Consider the following 18898-nt stretch of genomic DNA (forward strand, 5'->3'; position numbering starts at 1 on the left):
ACATTTTCTTAGAATCAAGCCACTACAGACAACTCATATTCACGGGGAGGAGAATTAGACTCTGCTTCTTCATTGAATTTTGGGGCACATTTCCCTCTCTAAAATGCTTTCCTGAATTAGTACAGACATGAAACTAACAGGTAAGGGACACAGCCAGGGTCATTCACAGCTAGGGTTAAATGGTTCCACCACTATTAGATCCAAATGTGTGACTGCCAAGCCCCTGCTCTTTTTCACTACTCCAGAAAATCTCCTGTGATCAGCATGTCGAATAGGGAAGACACGCTAGTCCCCAAACAGATGCAGTTCTTCTCATTGCCTTGGAAAGCACACTTAAACATGTATTTTGCAGGAAAATATTACCCTTAAAGCAGTCATCCATAAGCACTTTCCAAGTATCTGTGTTTTTAATCTTCCACCAACAGATGTATTCATTTGCATTTCTCCTAGATGAACCACGTTTTTTTGTTATTTTTGACTGTATATCTCACTTCTCAAGATCCTTTTGTATTAATTCTCAAACCCATCACTAAGGTTGATGCCGCCACCCAATTTGGAATCTTCCCTTGATTCCATGATCATGAATGTGTGCCCTTCCTGTGGGCCATTGAATGAAATGTTCTTTAAGAGGAGGGTCTGACATAAGATCTGAGGGGCATTCTTTTTTTTATCTCCCAAGAATTTCTATTGAACTAAAGAGAGTTTAAACCATCTCATTTTAGAAAATCTGGAAATTTGAACGATGACATGGATCTGAAATCTCAGAGCGTTCACATACCGGTTTTTGTAACTCTCAGCAGTAAGGCAAATTTCCCTATAGGAGCTTTTCTCTGTTTAGGGATCCCCAGCAGTCCCTATGGGGAAACAACCTTTTTGTTCCCCCTGAACCCCAGGGCTTGGTGGGGGCCGGGGGTAAGAAGTAGAGAGAATGGATAAGGGTCTCCAGTGTAGACCAGCACAGTCCACAGGAATATAACTGTAAGTCACATAGGTACCATATTTTCTAGTATCTGCATTTTAAAAAGTAAAAAGCGAAATTAATTTTAATAATATATTTCATTTAACCCAATATGTACAAAATACTATCATTTGAACATGCATTTCATATTAATATAAAAATATTCAAGAGATTCTTTCATCCTTATTTCCATACCAAGTCTTGGAATCCCCTGTGTATTTGACACCTCTTGCACACCTCATCCCGGACTAACCACATTTCAACTCATCGATGAACAATACTGTACTGGACTGCACACATCAACCCTTCGTTTCTGTTGCTGCATTGGGCCTCTGAGACCTCAAACCTTTCTTCTCTGATTTCATACCTTCTTACAGTTCAGATCTCAGCTCAAAACACCTATCCTGAACAGAAATCCCTTCTAATGCTGTCCATTCCCGCCCGCCCTGTCATTCTCTATCCCGTTACCCTGCAGTATTGTCTCCATGGAACCAATCCCGTCTAAAATGATCTCATTTATTCGTTTACATATTGATTGTCTAGCTTCTTCACCAGAATGTAAGTTTCAAGAGGGCAGGGATTTTTTTAAAACCTATTATGGTCTCCGTGATTTTCCGGTGCCGAGCACCGTGCCTGGACCACGCGGGGCGCTCAGGACACCTCTGCAGGATGAAGGAATCTCATTTCTCTGGAGCCCCGCCAAAGGGGGCAGCGTAGCAGCGTGTCACAGGTGGGGCGCCCATGTTGCGCGCGGCCGCGCTGGCTGAGCTCCTGGCGCGGGTGTGGGGTGAGTGGGTGTGTGCGGGGGTGTGCGCGGTAGAGCGCGCCAGCGAGCCCAGAGTGCCGAGCGGGGAGGAGCAGCCAGCGCCGCGCAGCACCCGCAGCGCCGGCCCGGCCGGGCAGCTCGGAGGTGGGTGGGCCGTGTCGCCAGCCCGCCCGCGGGGTCCCCATTGGCCGCCTGCCGGCCGCCCTCCGCCCGGAAGGCGGCGAGGAGCCGAGGGGCTGCTCCGGAGCAGGAGCGGGAGAGCCCGGCCGAGCCGACGCCGGACGGACGCGCGGGGTCCGCGCCCCCACTCGCTGCCTCCCTGCGCTCCCGCGGCCGCCCCGCTTGTCGCCGGCGCTGGCGCCTACCGTCGACCTCCGACAGCGCCCCGGAGAGACCCGGGCAGCTCCCGGGCGCCCGGGTGAGTGGCCGCTCGCGGCTCCCCGTCTCCTCCCGGGCCCCGCCGCCTGCTTTTGCTTTCACGGCCGCGGCGCGGCGGGGTTGGCCCGGGCAGCGCCCAGGGCAACCGGGAAGGCCGAGGCGGGGTACACTTGACTGAGGGGAAAAGGGGAATGGCAGCCAGGAGATGACCCCGCGGGCCGGGTGGGAACAGGTGGCGCGGGCCGGGCGCTTTGTGTCGGGACGCGGAGACCGGGAGCGGGCGGCCGCGCCTCCCTCGGCCGCTCCCTTCCCTCCCTTGCTCCCCCGGGCGGCCGCACGCCGGGTCGGCCGGGTAACGGAGCTGGAGTCGCCAGGAATGTGCCTCTGGGGACTGCTTGGCTCGTGGGAGGAGAGAAGGTGGCTGAGGCGGCCGGGGAGGTGCGGGAGCCGAGAGGTGGCGCGGGGGCTGCACCGCCGCTCCAAGCGGGAGAGGGATGCTTCCAGCTAGGCGCGTTCGGCCCCGGCGAGGGCTTCATTCTTCTGCTGCGCCCCTGGAGGTGGGGAGCTGGGTGGGCGTGTGTGCAGAGAAAGGGGAGGCGGGGAGGCCAGCCACTTCCGGAGCGGGTTCTGATCCGTGCCGAGCGCCCTGCTTTCGGGGACGCGGACCTTGGGGTGCGGTTGTGCCCGGCCCCACGCGTGCGCCGGCGATGCGGGGCTGGGGGCGTCCCTGGCCCGGGTTTAACAAAGAGTGCTGCTCTCTACCCGGCGGGGTGCGGCAACTCCGGAGAGGTGGTCTTCAGCGAGCGAGTCTTAGCCCTCGGGAGGGGTACTTCGTTTTTGGGTTGTCATTTTATTGTTGTTATTGCCTTTTTTTTTTTTTTAAAGGACTATTGACTGATGCATGAGGGGCCCACGGAGGCGCAGGAGCGGTGGTGATGGTTTGGGAAGCGGAGCTGAAGTGCGCTGGGCTTCCGTGAGGCGTGACAGTTTATCATGACCGTGTTCAGGCAGGAAAACGTGGATGATTACTACGACACCGGCGAGGAACTTGGCAGGTACTGGGGGTGCCGGAAGCGCACGTTTCTGGGTTGTGGGAAGGCACAGTACTGCGAGCAGTGGGCGGTAAACAAATGCAGTTTGAATTCAGGCGTCTCCCTCGTCCTTCCAGGAGATGTGCAAATTATAGAGAAGAGTTAACTAACCCAGCAAGGACTAGGGACCGGAAATAAACTACCTAAAACAAGGAGCTGGCGGTGGAGAAGCTATTTCAGTGTAAGATTATGATGCAGAGTGTATTGATCAAGACCCCTGGACAAGAATAGATTTAGTTGTCTGCAGTAACGCTTGTCAGCTTTTGCCCTTCTGAGACAGTGAGGCAAAAGCTGAGACATAGTTGAAACTGGAGTTAGCTCCAGTTACCTGTGAGTTAGCCCTTATGTGTACAGAGAGTACAAACTAATTCATAGGCTTTTAAAGGCTTAATACTTTCCCTCTTTCGGAATTTTCAGAATAACATGCACAAGTATCGGTAGGTCACACTTGGAGACTTGCCAGATGTTGATGTTGGGTTTGGATTTTGAAACTTCCTTGAACCAGGAGTTAATTACCCAGTTGGTGTCAGTGGTTGCTTTGGTTTCATTCACGATGTTAAATTTTTAACACGTCCCTAGTTGAGAGTCTAATATGGCTATCTGGATTCAGAGCATACTTCCATTGCTACAGGAGCTGTGATTCTGAATGTGAAGCCTTTCAGTGCCAGGTGAACAAAGAATGATTTCTTTGGGGGCCTCTAAGGGCTGGATGGGTTTCCCCTTGACTGGGGATTTGACAGGGTGTGTTACGCTCTGGTCTAACTTGAGCAGAAAACCCAGTTTTCACTCCTAAATTTAAATTCAACATAAGAAATTTGACTGCATTGTATTTGTATCGTGAGTCAAGTAGACAAAAGGATCTTTAAACCAACAAAAAAGTATGTATTTACTTACATGTGTATCAAAATATGTATTTTTCCGTACACACCTGATATCCTGATTCAGTGCTTCCTGTTTCCCCATGAAAAGGAAATTCAAAACTACCCACACCCTAGATGACCTTGTGAGAATTGTGAAAGTTGAGTTTAACTAAAATTTTTTCAAGTTCAAGTAATAGTTCAGAACAAAAGCAATTTTTAAAAAGTTACTGTATCAAAATATTTCTGTATACATTTAGTATGGATTCAGAACATCACTGGGAACTTGTGCTTAGGGGGAGCTTACTATATATTGGAGATTTACTGAGTGAGTAAGTAAGAAGGAAAGCTCTCAAAAATATTTCATGGATATGTTTAGTGTTAAGGTTTAAGGGTATGTGGTTGAAATAATTGGTTTAACTAGAATTAACTAGAATTAAGTCACTTTATTCCTGTGGTTTTTAGCAAGGTGAGTGGTACGTGGTGTTTTCCTTTGGGAGCAGGGGAAAAAGGCAAAAAAGTATGTTTAAATTCTGTTTGTGTAGTGTGGCCTGATTATATGAATTCTCTTATAAAGAAAGATCATTAAAAGTAGGAGAGATGATTGCTGTATAGGTTAAGTATGTTGACCTTATTTTCATTAAGATCTTTTGGTAGAATTATGTGTTATGAGAAGGAAAAATAATGAGGCCTCCCTGTGGCTGGCGGGGGAGTTTGTGATCTTTATTTCGTGGGTGGGATGACAGGCTCTCTGCCTCTGCGCTGGAGAGCAGTTTGCTCATTTGTCACTAGATTTTGCTTTGATTTTGGCTCATTCTACATTTCTGTGTATAATTTTCTCCCCACTGTGCAAGACTAATTGACAAATTGTTTATTGAATAATTTAATTTGTGTGACCTGTGAATTTGAAAGAAGTGCTTTGACAAACTGGGAGTTGGGAGTTTTTAAAAATAAAGTATCCATGCTGATCTGTCTGATAGGTCTTTTTCTTTTGTTTAAAAATGCAGTAGATGGTTGTTTTTTTATTTCAATGTTTTTTTCAAGTCCTGTGAATTTTATGTCTGCCAGGAAATAGCCACTTCCTGAAAACAGATCCTGGCATAAGATGGACATATAGGAAAGATGCTGCTTCATGTGTCACTGAGAGAAGATTGGGAGTAGAGGCAGGAGCTTAGTAGTGGCAAATGAAAATGGACAGATGTTTAACACAAAAGCAAGCGTGTTCTAAGCAGTGAGTTATAAACAAACCAACGTCTATGATTTAAAACTTCATCCACATATCTTTAGCAGTAATCTACACAATAGCTACTCACTTACTTTATAAATGGTCTAAGACAAAGTCCATAGCTAGAGGAGGGAGGATGGGTTTTTAAACAAGTAGGACATAGTATTTTGATTATTACTATTGTTACTTTACTTTTAGGAAAACACAGAGTGTGTGTGTACAAGGGTGAGAGTGTGTGTGTGTGTGTGTGTGTGTCTATGTATATTAGTGTGTGTACTGCCCAGGTGTACTGTAAAAGCTGTCAACTCTAAAGAACTTTATAAAGTATTATGATTATTTGTAGTAGTGATAGAGCAGACAGACCACTGGACAGATATTCTGGTCCAAAATTGGCCCTAGAACTTGCTAGCTGTATAACCTTGAATAGGTCACTTACCATCTCTGACCCTCAGGATCTTCATCTATAAAATGAGAGACCTAGTGCTTATTTCATGGCTGTTGTGAATACCAAGTAAAAGAATTTTATCAGCCGTCAAGAGTTAAACAAATATAGATATCATCAGCAGGACTGGTTGAGACATGTGAGTATTCCAGGCATGCTAATAACTTGGTTTGCAACTTGATATTCTTTTTTCTGTTTACCAATTTGGGGAAGGGAGGTCCTGTGGGAAAAGGGTCATGGGGGATACCCATTGCTGACAGCCCTTGGCCTCTCCACTCTGATTCTGAATAATGCAGCTCTGGCCTTGAACTTGCACACCCTTCAAGTAGAAACAAGTCCCTGCAGTGAAAAGGACTGTCATGGTTAGAATATTGTTTGGTGACCTGTGTTGACTCCAGGAGGCCCTTTGGGTTTCACCCTCTATCCCAGGAGGTGGAATGAAGAGCTGCTTCTGTCACATGTAGTGGTTTCTGGGAGGGGTTCTTTCAAATGCGGATTTCTCCATGTGCTGTTACACTGGGTCATTTTAATGCCCCAGGTGCCTTAGCATCTCTTATCAGTTGGCACTCGGGGCAGCTGAAGGCCAGCTTGTCCCACCATCGCGCTCCAGTTACATCCCTGGCTGTGGTTCAGCCTAACCTGCGAGCCTTCTTGGCACCTCTGTGCACACCGCCTTCCCGAGAACTGGCCTTCTTTCTCTTACACCGTCTGACCTTATGTGATCTGAAGACCTGGGTCCCACCTCCTGAATAAATCTCTCCACAATGATCTCTCCCTTTCAGAAGCCAAATGACTTGCTCTCTGAAGCACTCCACTGGTTATGACCACAGACTGCCCCGTCCATGCTTGCTTTGTGCTGTTAATATTCTTGTATGACTCCATGTAGCCGGCTTAAAAGTTCCTTCAGGGTGCGCTGTGGGCTCTTTTCTCCCCTGCGGGGGTGCAATGTGCTGTACCATTCTGGGCAAAAGTTTAATCGATGCCTGAATCGGCAAATGCAGGCCAGCAGGTACAATACTGAGACCAGAATGGGGATTTGAGATACAAATGCTGATGCGGGTGCTGAGGCCGATGGAGAGGTGGTGTGTAGCGTGGGACAGCCCGGCACCTTCCTTTGGGAAGTGGGGAGACACCTACCTTTGCAGGATGCTATACGAATTAGAGGCAGTGGCTGTAAACATCTCACACATAGTCGCTGCCTCAGATATTATTTTTAATAACCTCTTTTCCCCGTTACAGCATTTACCACAACGCATACTCATTACTTGTTGGATTACCTGCTTTTGCCACAGCTTGTCACAGGGTTGTGACCTTGGACTTGCTCGTCATTTTTTATCTCTTATGCCTAATGAGGTGCATGACGTAGGTGCTCAATAAATACTGACGGATTGAATAAATGGATTAATATTTGTAAAGCACCATGAGTACACACACACATGCACCTATATATGGTTACATGTACATGGCCCTCAATGAGTGATGACTCTGGTGGGGATGAATTTAGGATATTAAAGGCTGCAGCTCATCAAAATAAAAGATGTTTTTCCTTTTGCGTTCTGTGGCTAAGGTGCACAGCAGCCAGCATATCCAAGCACAAGATCAGTTTTAAACAAAACAAAGTGGAGCATTAAGTATTCCACATTTGTTTGGATGGTTGCTGGAAGCTAATAATTTAAAGTTAAAACACTCTCATTTTGGCATAAAATCCAGAGGCATTTTAATTGACGTGAGGAATTGTAATAAACCCTGACAGTCTGAGTACATCTTTCTGTTGGTTTACTGTGAACTGCAGGAATCAGTCCTAAGACTGGCAATCCCGTGGGGATGGGAGAGGGAGAGACTTCCCAGCGTGTTTTCTCCTTGGAAGTGGGACTCGCAGGCTTACAAGGTTGACTAGTGAGATCATCCTGTAGGACCTCCCTGAATGTGACTTTTCTCTTCTCATTTCTGCTTCTGTGTGCCCTCAGCTGTTTCCTCTGATGGGAAAGGCTGCAAAGGTTTAAGAGAGATAAAGTTCAAATATACGTATTAGAGGTAACAATCAGGGATTTTAAAATTTTGTGCATTCTAGCATGTGAAGGGAGGGCACGGTGACAGTAGTGAGGGGCTGTTGAGTTGAATGCTTGCTTGCCAGCACTGGGAATGCGCCTCTGGACCATCTGGGGATGTAGAAATTAGGTTCACTGGGACCTGGTGGGACATACCATCAGGAACATAGGGTATGGAGGCGCTAATTGATGGGGAAGCCAGGGAACGTTGAAGCGGCCTTTTTGGTCCTCCTGTGCCCTTTTACCCTAGGCTTGTGTCTCACCCAGCCGCTTAGGAACCTAAAGGCCCCTTAGCGTTGGCAGGCCTCTGCAAAGCTGTGAAAAACACAGTAAGCTTACAGAGATGGATGGTCAGGTGAATTTCAGTAATTGCAATACAGGGTTATATCAGAAGAGGTGACATTATCAGACGTATCCTGTGGTCTCCCAGCAAAGTTGTAACCCCAGAAAGCTAGAGACCATTTCCTTCAGGCATTGGGGTGGGGGTGTGTGGATACCTTCAGAGGTGGTGTGGTGGGGGGATGATGGGGGAGCGACAAGGTCAAGATTAGGTGGTCTGACCTCTGGGACACCGTGTAGGGGAATGAGTTATGAACTTTCACCCCTAATTCTACCCAGTTGCAATGTGTACCTAACCTAACCTAATCAGGCATTTTATATGCATGAAATAAAGCATGATTTTAATGGAAACATATTTCTGATCAGGAGACAAAGAATGCCACCTGCTGGTAGAGGGGAGGGGCTTTTGTTGGTGAAGGGTAGCCCAGGACCCTTGGGCACTTAGACCTAGAAGAAGCTGAGCAGTCAGTGAGTCCTTCTTTCTTGTTTCATCCCATCAGTCCTTAGGTCAAGTGGCTTTCTCAAGGTAGCTGGCTATCAGGTAGCAAGAGATGGACCTAGACTCCCGAGCAGGACTGTTTTCATTATATTCTTCACACTACTTAGGATTTGGCAATTCTCATTTTTTTAGAAGCCAGATAATGTTGATATCGAACAGAAGTGATTTGGGCAGCCATCTAGTGCCTATCCATCTTAATACGTGCTTGGAGGGGATGGTCAGGAGTAACTAGTAACCGCTTCATGGTGGGTTTTCATTTTCACCCCATGGAGAGGCTGACGCTTTGAGTTCAGAACTCTCGTGGGCACTTGACAACACACGTGACCTTCTTGCCTTTTCCAAATGGCTCGTGCCCCATAGTTATGAATGGTGCTAGTACGTGCCGTAGTCCTACCCAAGTGCCAAAGTTCATAATTTAGCTTTTTAGAAAGTTCACAGAACACTTTCATCATTATTTAACCTTTGAGTCATGGAATGTATAAGAGTCGTGGCTCTGCCCAGTAGGCCACCCCCCTAAAAGACAGTTTCTCATTTCATTAAGTGGCCCTAGTCTGTCTGGTTTAAGGCTGGGGTGTGATTGTTTGAGGCTTTATGTGGAAGGTGATACTTAATTGTTTTGCTTTGGTTTGCTGTGGTAAGTTATCACAACAGAATGCATCAACCCTCGGCCTTGAGAGAGATTATATGGTAGTATAATTATTTATAATATATCCAGTCTATCACTTTGTTTACATTCTAAATTAATTCCTGTAAATGTACAGTTAGGAGAGAGTAGAGGAAAAAATGACTGACCTTTGGTTTTTCTACATCATCTAACAAAAATGGGTTTAAAAATAACTTTGTCGGGCTTCCCTTGTGGTGCAGTGGTTGAGAGTCCGCCTGCCGATGCAGGGGATGCGAGTTCGTGCCCCGGTCCGGGAGGATCCCACATGCCGCGGGGCGGCTGGGCCCGTGAGCCATGGCCGCTGAGCCTGCGCATCTGGAGCCTGTGCTCCGCGGCGGGAGAGGCCACGACAGTGAGAAGCCCGCGTACCGCAAAAAAAAAAAAAAAAAAAAAAAAACTTTGTCTAACTAGTACATCTTTCTTAGGTAAAACAGAAAGTGTCATGTGCCCATTCTAGGTTTAATGTATTAAAAGGATTTTTACAGGGAAGAAGTCTGAAACCTGAAATAGTTGGTCTTATTTTCAATCCCAGCCCAGAACAAAACAAAACCAGTCATGTGCTGGTAACTAATCTCTGGTGATAACTGACAGGTGTGATCCTTAGTGACTCTTGTTTATCGCTTCTGTCTTTTGGAGGTGACGTTGAGAGCTCGTGTGGCTTACAGACCACACTGGCGTCATTTAAGTATAATGTTGCTAACCTCTGAGACGTGACCACGGGGCTTTCCCCTATGTCCTACCTGTCGACATTCCAATTGTCAACTTGAGAAATTTTATTCAGTAATATAATGTATTGATACATTCAGAGATGTCAGGAGGGGAAGGAGGTGGGGAGAAAGTTGTTGATTTTTCCCTTTATCAAGCATTCAACTTTGGATGAGGAATGTAATGTTTGAGCAAATGAATGCTGTGAACTGCCGATCTCTGGTGTTTGAAAGGTTTATATTGATGGTGCTTATATTCATAAGCCGGATGGCTTTCAGCTGGGAAATTTAGCTCTGTGTGTGGACTCTTGTGGGACACATTTTATTTTCGGTCAAAACTGTCTGATTACTCTTTCTTAGATATAATGTGATGAATGGGGCTGGTTTTCAGATATCTCCAGTACAGTTGATATAGTAAGTTTTCACGTATAAGGAATGAGTGAATTTCCATTTTTTTCCATTGTTAAATAGTTTTTTCTGTAGTTCATTGTTTTCTACTTTTGAAACCATGCAACCCTTCCCTTTTTAACTTGTAAGAATTGTCAGGATTTTCGAGACCTTACTTTGGTCCTCCATGCCCTTGTCCCCGGCCCCCCAGTGTGGAATTTTCCAGTTGCAGAAGAAATGTAGGAGAGGTAATCAGTACCTTTTTTTGGGTCCCATCATGAAGAGGGTCAGATTTCCCTCTGAACTGCCTGTCTTTATGTCCGCCTAGCAACTCATACCACCGTCTACGACCAGGCTGTCCTGCCAAGGGGTTTCTGATGTACACTTGGAACGTGAATATAGAAAGTTGTCTTTCTAAATGTTGTCCTTGCCACTCAGAGTGTCTAGAATCAGCATGTGAACTGCTGTTTGTAATGCCAGAAACTTCCACCCAAATATCCTCAGGAGCTCCCCTGTCTTTGGATAATCACAGGTTTATTTCCTTCCCCTTCCGTGGCCGGCTTACACTTCTCTGCAGACCATAATTGCAGTGGCACCAGTGTGCTCAGGACAAGGCCTGGCTGATGTAAGGCACCTCTGCTCTTGTTTTCTCCCTAATGTCTCTATTTCCACATTGAACAATCGGAGTGAAGGAGAATCCTCACCTGTCATCCCATTTGGTGGAGAACTTATAAAATGACTGCTTGAGACCTTGTTCTAGGAATTTCTTTGCCATGTAATTCAAACTAGCTATGGAATGGAGGGAAGATATTTACAATTCCCCATTTAGAATGGATAAGGTTTGAGCACCTGGCCGATATCCCCCCTCAGGAGCGTCAGGAACTGATTCAATTGTTTGGGAGAGGAAGTGAATTAGAACAAGTGGAATATTTTCCAGGATGAAGTTTTATCGGTCTTGCTTTCCTCCCCACCGCTCCCATGGCACGCAGAGATAGGAAAGCTTGGCAAATACGGCGGTGGACAGGCAAGGTAAGTCGAGGTGGTGTAGAAGCATGAAGTCCCTCGGTTTTGCTAAACATGCTTCGGGCACTGAATGAGTATATCCGGTTTTATTAATGTTACCAATTAATATGGACCACCCTTTGTAGGCCTCCTCTTCAGAGGCAACATTCTCTTTCATGCAGATAATTAAAAACATTAAAAAAAACCACTTTTGCACCCACAGGGCAAGGTCAGGCAGAGCAACCGCGGAGCAGGACCCTGCGTCCCGGCGGGTCTGGGCTCCCAACATTCCCGAGTCTCTGGCGCCCCTTCCCCGCACCCTCGCCTGACCCCGCGCCCCAATGTGCCCTTTGACCCCATCCAAAAAAGTGTTCTGAACCAAGCCGCCGACGGAGGAGGGGCCCACAGCGACCTGAGGGACCGCTCTGCCGTGCAAACGCTGCGGCGCAGCCGGGCACCTGCTCGGGGAGGCTGCAGGGCCTCGTCCCCCGGCGCAGCCTGCCCTCCGCCCTTCGCCCTTTGCCCTTCGCCCTTCGCCCTTCGCCCTCCGCCCTCCGCCCGCGGGGCCGGGGTCCTGACCGACCCACGCGCCCAGGCCTGGTGGAGGAGCAACGCGGCGGCGCCGAGGCCGGTGTCCTCCCCGACCCCGGTGTCCTCGATGACCCCGAGCCTCCTCCCCACCGGCCCAGGCTGGGTGGGTGGCAAAAAAAAATTTTTTTAATTAAAAAAATTATCTGTATTAGAGACAAGTTTTAACCTGGAGAACTAAAAAGCGAATGCGAAGTGAACTGGCCTGTTTCGGCCTGCAGGCTTCTGTGGAGCATGTCCACAGCTAGTCGTGCAGATTCTCTCTTTTAGTTCCTATATCCCTTAACAATGTGCGGTAGATAACTGGGCACTTGGTATTATTTTACACTTGGCTTGTTCATGTGATTCTTGGCTGTCTCTGAATTGTGAGTTTTCTGAGAGTAGAAAACATGGCTTTTTGTGTCTCTTACATGGGGTGGGATTCAGCTAAGCCCACAGGAGGCTTTGTTTATTTGCCTTGTGAAGGTACATGTCCAGAAATTAGAATGTGGTTCAGAGCTTTTGACCCAAATCCCTAACTCCACAGTGCACTAACTGTTGCCTTGGGAAAGTCACTTGACTTCTGTGAGACTCAGTTTTCTCATCTGTGAAATGGGGATAATCATACCTCCCTCATAAGGTTGTTGTGAAGACACACGTAATGCGTGTAAGGCACTTGGCCCAGTAGCAGGCACACTGTAAGTGCTGGAGAAGGGGCAGCTGTTTAATAAGACAGAGAGCGCAGGAGAGACTGAACATGCTTCTGGATCCTTGTCACCGGGGTCCTGCCTTTTTCTGTTAGTTCCTCATTTCCCTACCGGGGTTCTGACCTGGTCTCCAGAGGCGGGGTGGGGGTGACGGCCCACTTCACCTCAATTCCATCCTTCCTCCTTCTCTTCTTTTCTCCTCTGTCTCTCTCCCCATCTTTGGCTCAGCCTGCAGGGTGAGCTCATTCTACCAAGTTTGACGTCGTTTATGTGATCTGCCCTTCTAGCTGCCTGTTCTGGCTGGCTCGGACCCAGGACTCGGTCTGTGTGCTGGGCTCCCTGGTGGGTCCGCCCAGTAGCGTGGTCAATGATTTGCAGAGCTCCTGAGAAACAAGTTAGCCAGGAATTTAGCCGTGCATTTGAAAGCGGGCTGCTGGAGATGGGGCTTGCAGGGATGCCATTGCCAAAGTGCACCCAGACGCCCCTGGAAGAGGGAGGGAGGAGCTCATGGCAAGGAGGGTCTATTAAGATGGGAAAACATGCTTTCAGGGAAGCCAGGACAACTAAAAGCTGAACAACAGCCGGGAGAGAGCTGCTCGGAAATGCTCAGAGGGACGGTCATCCTGGCGTCATTAAGAACCTGAGGTATGTCAGCACACAAATTTATGTTTTAACAGGGTGTACTGTAACTTACCGAAAAGTCAATTTCATTTTTCTAGCTGCTTTTTAAATGAAAAAACTGTCTTAAGCAGCTCAATAAGAGACTAGGAATTTGATCAGATGAACAAATCATTGATTTTTCTTCCAGATCTTTATGGAAGAAGGGATCTGAATGAGTGTGTGAGTTCCATTCTGAGATGAACTTGCTGCAGAAGGCAAGACGTACGGCAGGTCTGAGCCTCCGTTCAGTTCTGACACGTACTGATTTAAGATGTGAAAATAAGTGTTTGGCCAAGCCAGAATTGCCTGTGCCAAGAAAAGCCTATTAGGTTGGTGGCTGAAAGGCTGAATTGTTAGGATTTACTTAATGGCGAGGTTCTGCCAGCTGCTGGGAGTGAATGCCCACTTAGGCATTTGAGTGCATCCTTGTTCCCTGGACTGGGGGCCCATTTGTTCAAGGAGCATGGCGGTCGCACCAGAGGCCCCTTTAAAGGATGCTTCCTTATTCTTTGGGCCATTGAGTAGAGATATCTGTAGTTTATAAAAGTGACATTAGATGCTCACAAATTTGCAAAGGAAAATGCCCAGAAATTGGGTTTATGAGATAAGTTCAAGAGAAATATCAGGGAGTTGACAATGCTAACTATAAACAGGCAACATAAATAGACCGTTAAACAGAAGTGTCGTGTGAACTGTGATATCCGTTCATCACATATTCATTCATCCAGGGTTGATTGGACTTCTGAATGATAGAGCACTGGCTGGGGTGTCAGGCAGGACTGTTTATCTCAGCAAGTTCCTAACCAGGTAGGGCAGACAGACTTTATACAACCAATGATAATAGAAAACCTAAATAAGGAGTGAGAGGAATTCAGTATGAAAAACTGTTTCTGGAGTTCAGGCAAGAAGAGGCCATTCTGACTTGGAGTGTTCATTCATTTATTCACTCATTCATTCAGATTCTTGTGGGGACAGAAAAACATAAGCAGGTGGGTGCCTGAGCGGATATGTGTGCACACACGTGTCCACCCATTTATTCCCTGGAAGAAATTGGAACTCAGACATGAAGGAGGAGACAAGGAAACTAAGATTTACTGGGAACCCATTTTAGACCAGGGGCTGGAGGGAGGTATTTAATCCACATTTTACAGATGAGAAAACCGAGGTTTGGAAAGACATTGGCCTTGGATAATGTGTTTAAGATGGTGGAGGCAACCATTGGACACCCAAAATTGCTAAGTCATGACTAGAGATTGGGTGATGGGTGGTAGGGCTTACTCTGTGACCTGTTTCTCTGCCCTGTCATGGAAGCGAGAAGTTCAAAGAACTTTAAAACATCCAGCACAGTGCCTGGCTCATACAATGTGTTCAATATATGTTTCCTTCCTTTTTTTTTTTTAATACATTTTATTTATTTATTTACTGCGTGGGGTCTTTGTTGCTGCACGCGGGCTTTCTCTGGTTGCATCAAGCATGGGCTACTCTTTGTTGTAGTGCACGGGGTTCTCATTGCAGTGGCTTCTCTTGTTGCAGAGCACGGACTCTAGGCGCACAGGCTTCAGTAGTTGTGGCACACGGGCTCAGTAGTTGTGGCTCGTGGGCTCTAGAACACAGGCTCAGTAGTTGTGGCTCACGGGCTTAGTTGCTTCGCGGCATATGGGATCTTCCCAGGACAGGGCTTAAGCCTGTGTCCCCTGCATTGGCAGGAGGATTCTTAACCACTGCGCCACCAGCGAAGCCCGATGTTTCCTTCCTTTAAACTGAAAGTTCTCAACCTTGGTACTAGTGACATTTTGGTAGGGGTGATTCTTTGTGGTTGTGGAATGTTTAACAGCATCCCTGGCTTCTGCCCGCTGGATGCTAGTAACATCTGCCCCCACCCCCGCCTCAGCCCATTGAGAACCACTGGGCTACAGTATCAGGACAGGGAAGTGTTAACAAATGGACCTAGGGGTTGGAGCAGGTAGTAGGCAAGGAGGATCTTGCACCCAGTGAGCAAAGAAAGTGCCCCTGAAGGAAGGTATTGACCTTGGGTGTCGAGAGCTTAGGAAGGAAGAGAGCAGGATGCAGATGGTGTGAGCCAGAGGTCTGAGGCAGGTGTTGTCTTAGTCTGGCTTTTATGTACTGTCCCTGGAGTGGGTGTGTCTGCTGTTTCCCAGAGGCATGGGGTGGCACTGACAATGAATAAGACCTGGAGAGACTTCCGGATGTCGCTTGTCCAGTGTGGTAGCCACCCATGACCAACATCGAAGTTTCTGCCTTGCCCCATCCTGCTGAGCAGGCTGCTCTGAGTCATGGCTTGGCTGGGTTCCCATCACTGCCAGACTTCAGTCCACCCTCCTGTCTCCTAAGGGGGGCCTTCTGCTGCCATCTCCACGACTCTGTTTTTAACCTGCTGAATAGCTTTGTGTGTGTGTGTGTGTGTGTGTGTGTGTGTGTGTGTGTTTAATGCTGATTTCTAATTTTTAGTCAAAGCTAGATACCTCCTTGCTTTTTATTCATTTTTCATTCTCTTAGCCCCCGGATCTTGCCTCTCCAGCAGGCTGGATGGCATTAGCATGCTGTGTGACTGTGGGGAACCCATATAGCTTAGTTATTGCCTCCAATATCCCCTCTTCCCAGCAGGGGGCTTTTAAAGGTGAAAAGTCAGGTCTCAGGATGTGGCAGGAGGTGTGAAGAGTGCCCTCTCCCAGCTCCCTGGGGGAGGGGCACTTATACGGAAGTCACCTGGGGAAGCTTGTCAGTGGTGGAGGGTGTGAAAGGACAGGGGCTGATTTGGAGGACACGGTGGGGAAGGGAAATGGGTCAATCAGGGTGCTGGCAACAAATGTGTCCACTCCTCTTCCCTGGTGGCACAGTGGCACCTGCCAATGTAGGGAACATGGGTTCGAGCCCTGGTCTGGGAAGATCCCATGCGCCGCGGAGCAACTAAGCCCATGTGCCACAACTACTGAGCCCGCGTGCCACAACTACTGAAGCCCGCACACCTAGAGCCCGTGCTCCACACCAAGAGAAGCCACCGCAGCAAGAACACGCGCACCGCAACGAAGAGCAGCCCCCGCTCGCCACAACCAGAGAAAGCCCGCGTGCGCAGCAACGAAGACCCAACACAGCCAAAGATAAATAAATAAAATTAAAAAAAAAGAAATGAGTCCACTCCTGATGGTCAAGGTGAAGGACGGCCAAGTACACACAGTCTGGGAAGCTGATACTGTGCCTAGGGCTGAGCTGGGGCCACTGAGGAGGGCCTTCAGCACATAGGCCACTTTGGGGAAGACACACCCTGACCTCTCCCTCCTCCTTTCTGCCAGTGCCTCCTCTTACCCCCCCCTCGCCCCCCAGGGAGCAGGATGTGGGGCAGCCTCCAGCTGGGCAGAGAACGTGAAGAACAGATTGGGGGTGGGGTGGGGAGGGGCGGGTGGACAGATGGAGGAGATGGAGAGTAACCAGGAGAGAGGCGTCCACTAGTGACAGCTGTGAAATAGCACTGGGTTTGCCATGGAACTGCTCCCCTCTTTTGGTGCAGGTGATCAGAATCTGTACTGTCAGTGTGCAGGGTCCTCCTCCCTACTCTGAATACTGGATTTATATTCCATTTTTCCCAGGAAGTCACTCCTGACCATCCCCTTTCAAAGTGTTCCCTCCTCTTGCAAACTCCTGGATATTTCCTCTTTGGCACAGTCATCCAGCATTTAGACTCTCCACGTTGCATTGCTGGCCGTCCCTGCGTGCGTGTGTGTGTGTGTGTATCCGTGTTTATCTTCCCTAGATTGTAAGCCCCTTAAGGTGTCATAGTTCTTTTGTTCCCAGCATCTTGCACAGAGAAAGTATTCCAGAAATACCTGTTGTCTTAATTGGTCATATTACAATATTCTGAAATGAAGGACTGTACCATAGTTCCTATGAGTTTTAAAGGTGGATAAGTAATCACTAAAAAGTTCCTTAAGATGCATAGTATGTTTTCATCCTTGGAATAGCCCTGGGTAGCGACAGCCCTGTAAAGGTCCAGAGTGGGTCCCAGTTTCAACTGCTAGCTGGAGAGTAGGATATGGACAAAATGGCTATATCCTTTCCATTGTACAATTTCCATTGCAGAAATCCTGATGATTTCCCCCAGATCTATAGGTACTTTTTTTTTTTTTTTTTTTTTTTTACCATGTTACCTATTCTCATTGTCTGATTTTAAAGTCTGGGGGAGTCTAGTGGGAATACACTGTGGTTGACCCCCTCTCAGTTACTGAAGGGAAAGTAGGTACTAGAGGCAATAGGCACCAGCTGTTGATGTGCCCATGTCACAGCTAGTGTGGTTCTTAGAGAAAGCAGCACATGTTTGTGCTGAGCCTGTGAACAGAGCCTCTACAGCACAACTGTTTGCCCTGGAATATTTGCAGTTTAAAAGTGAAAACCATGGGACTTGATGTTAAACCTTTCTGCAGTCGGCAGTCTCTTCAGTACCATCAAATTTGCTCTCTTTTTTTTTACGATGCTGGAAAACTGGGGCTTCAGAAAGCAAAAAGGAAGTCTGAGTATAGAATTGACTTCTTCCCCAGTAAATTTTAATTGATTCTAGTGCGAGTAGAAAGGTGTATCATGTGTTCTTAAAAGATAGGATTTAATTACGATTTAAAATTAATTCTCTAGAAAGTGCTGGAGTTGCACCCAGAGAGAAAAAACAGAGGACTCTGGTAGAATCCTGTAAACGGATTGATGGGAAAGTGGGCTCCTGCTGCTGAGGGTTTGGGAGCGTTGCCAGCCTTACGACAAGGTGTCAGTTAGCCTTCCCACTCAGGGAGCAAGTGGAGGGACTGCCAGCCTGGGGGAGCGCTGCTCTGAGGGGGCAGGGACATCTGGAGCCAGAGCAGTTTCCAAGGCGGTGCAGCTCTTGTTTCTCGGGTAGCATTCCTTCTTGTGGTAATAAAGAGGTTACAGGCGAGAAGACAGCTGCTCGAAAGCCAAGGACAGTTGTTGCGAACAGGTATTTAAAAATCAGCCACCGTGGGATGGGAAGAATCAGGATATTGGAGACAACTAGGGTTCAACTTTATGGCTTAAAGTTTCTTTTTTGACCCTTGAAGGCAGGTGGGAAGTGGTTTTTTTATGCTTCTTTTTCAGATTGGGAAACCAGAGTTTAGAGAAGTTAATCTCAAGGTAGCAGAGTTCAATTCAGTGTGAATTGAAATGCGTGTATGTGTGTATATACTTACATACGTGTATATATATATATATATATATATATATATGCACATACATATAATGTACACATGTATATGTATACCATACATACATTTATTGTAAATTTTACTAATGTAAAGGATGTGTAACAATTTACAGATAATCACAAAATATCCATATTCATTATTATAAATTCCATATATATAGCCAGAATGCGTTTGTTAATTTTTGCTCTGGTCAACCTGTGCTTGATGATGTTTTGACGAATGGAGAGGCATCCCCATCTGCTAATTCTTTTCCCAATAAATTGATTGCCACTCAGTCTGGCATGTGATCTACTGTCCAACGATTTCTCACCCTTGTACAAATTATATTCAGTAAATTGAACCCTCTTTCAACTTCAGCACTGCTGATTGCAGTAGTGCTATCTTT

General features: G+C 47.2%; 1 protein-coding gene across 2 annotated transcripts in view; it reads left to right on the top strand.

Annotated features, from left to right (window-relative positions):
• The first annotated feature begins 1923 nt into the window (after positions 1-1923).
• DAPK1 (death associated protein kinase 1) overlaps positions 1924-18898 on the top strand; it is a 206961-nt gene continuing 189986 nt past the window's right edge. For both annotated transcript variants that reach the window (XM_032636143.1, XM_032636142.1), the window contains exons 1-2: positions 1924-2142; positions 2988-3157. In XM_032636143.1, coding sequence (XP_032492034.1) covers positions 3096-3157 — 62 coding nt within the window. In that variant the 5' untranslated portion in view covers positions 1924-2142; positions 2988-3095. The remainder of the gene's footprint in view (positions 2143-2987; positions 3158-18898) is intronic.

Source organism: Phocoena sinus, chromosome 6 (assembly GCF_008692025.1).
Source record: "Phocoena sinus isolate mPhoSin1 chromosome 6, mPhoSin1.pri, whole genome shotgun sequence".
In the NCBI taxonomy this organism is placed as follows: Eukaryota; Metazoa; Chordata; class Mammalia; order Artiodactyla; family Phocoenidae; genus Phocoena; species Phocoena sinus.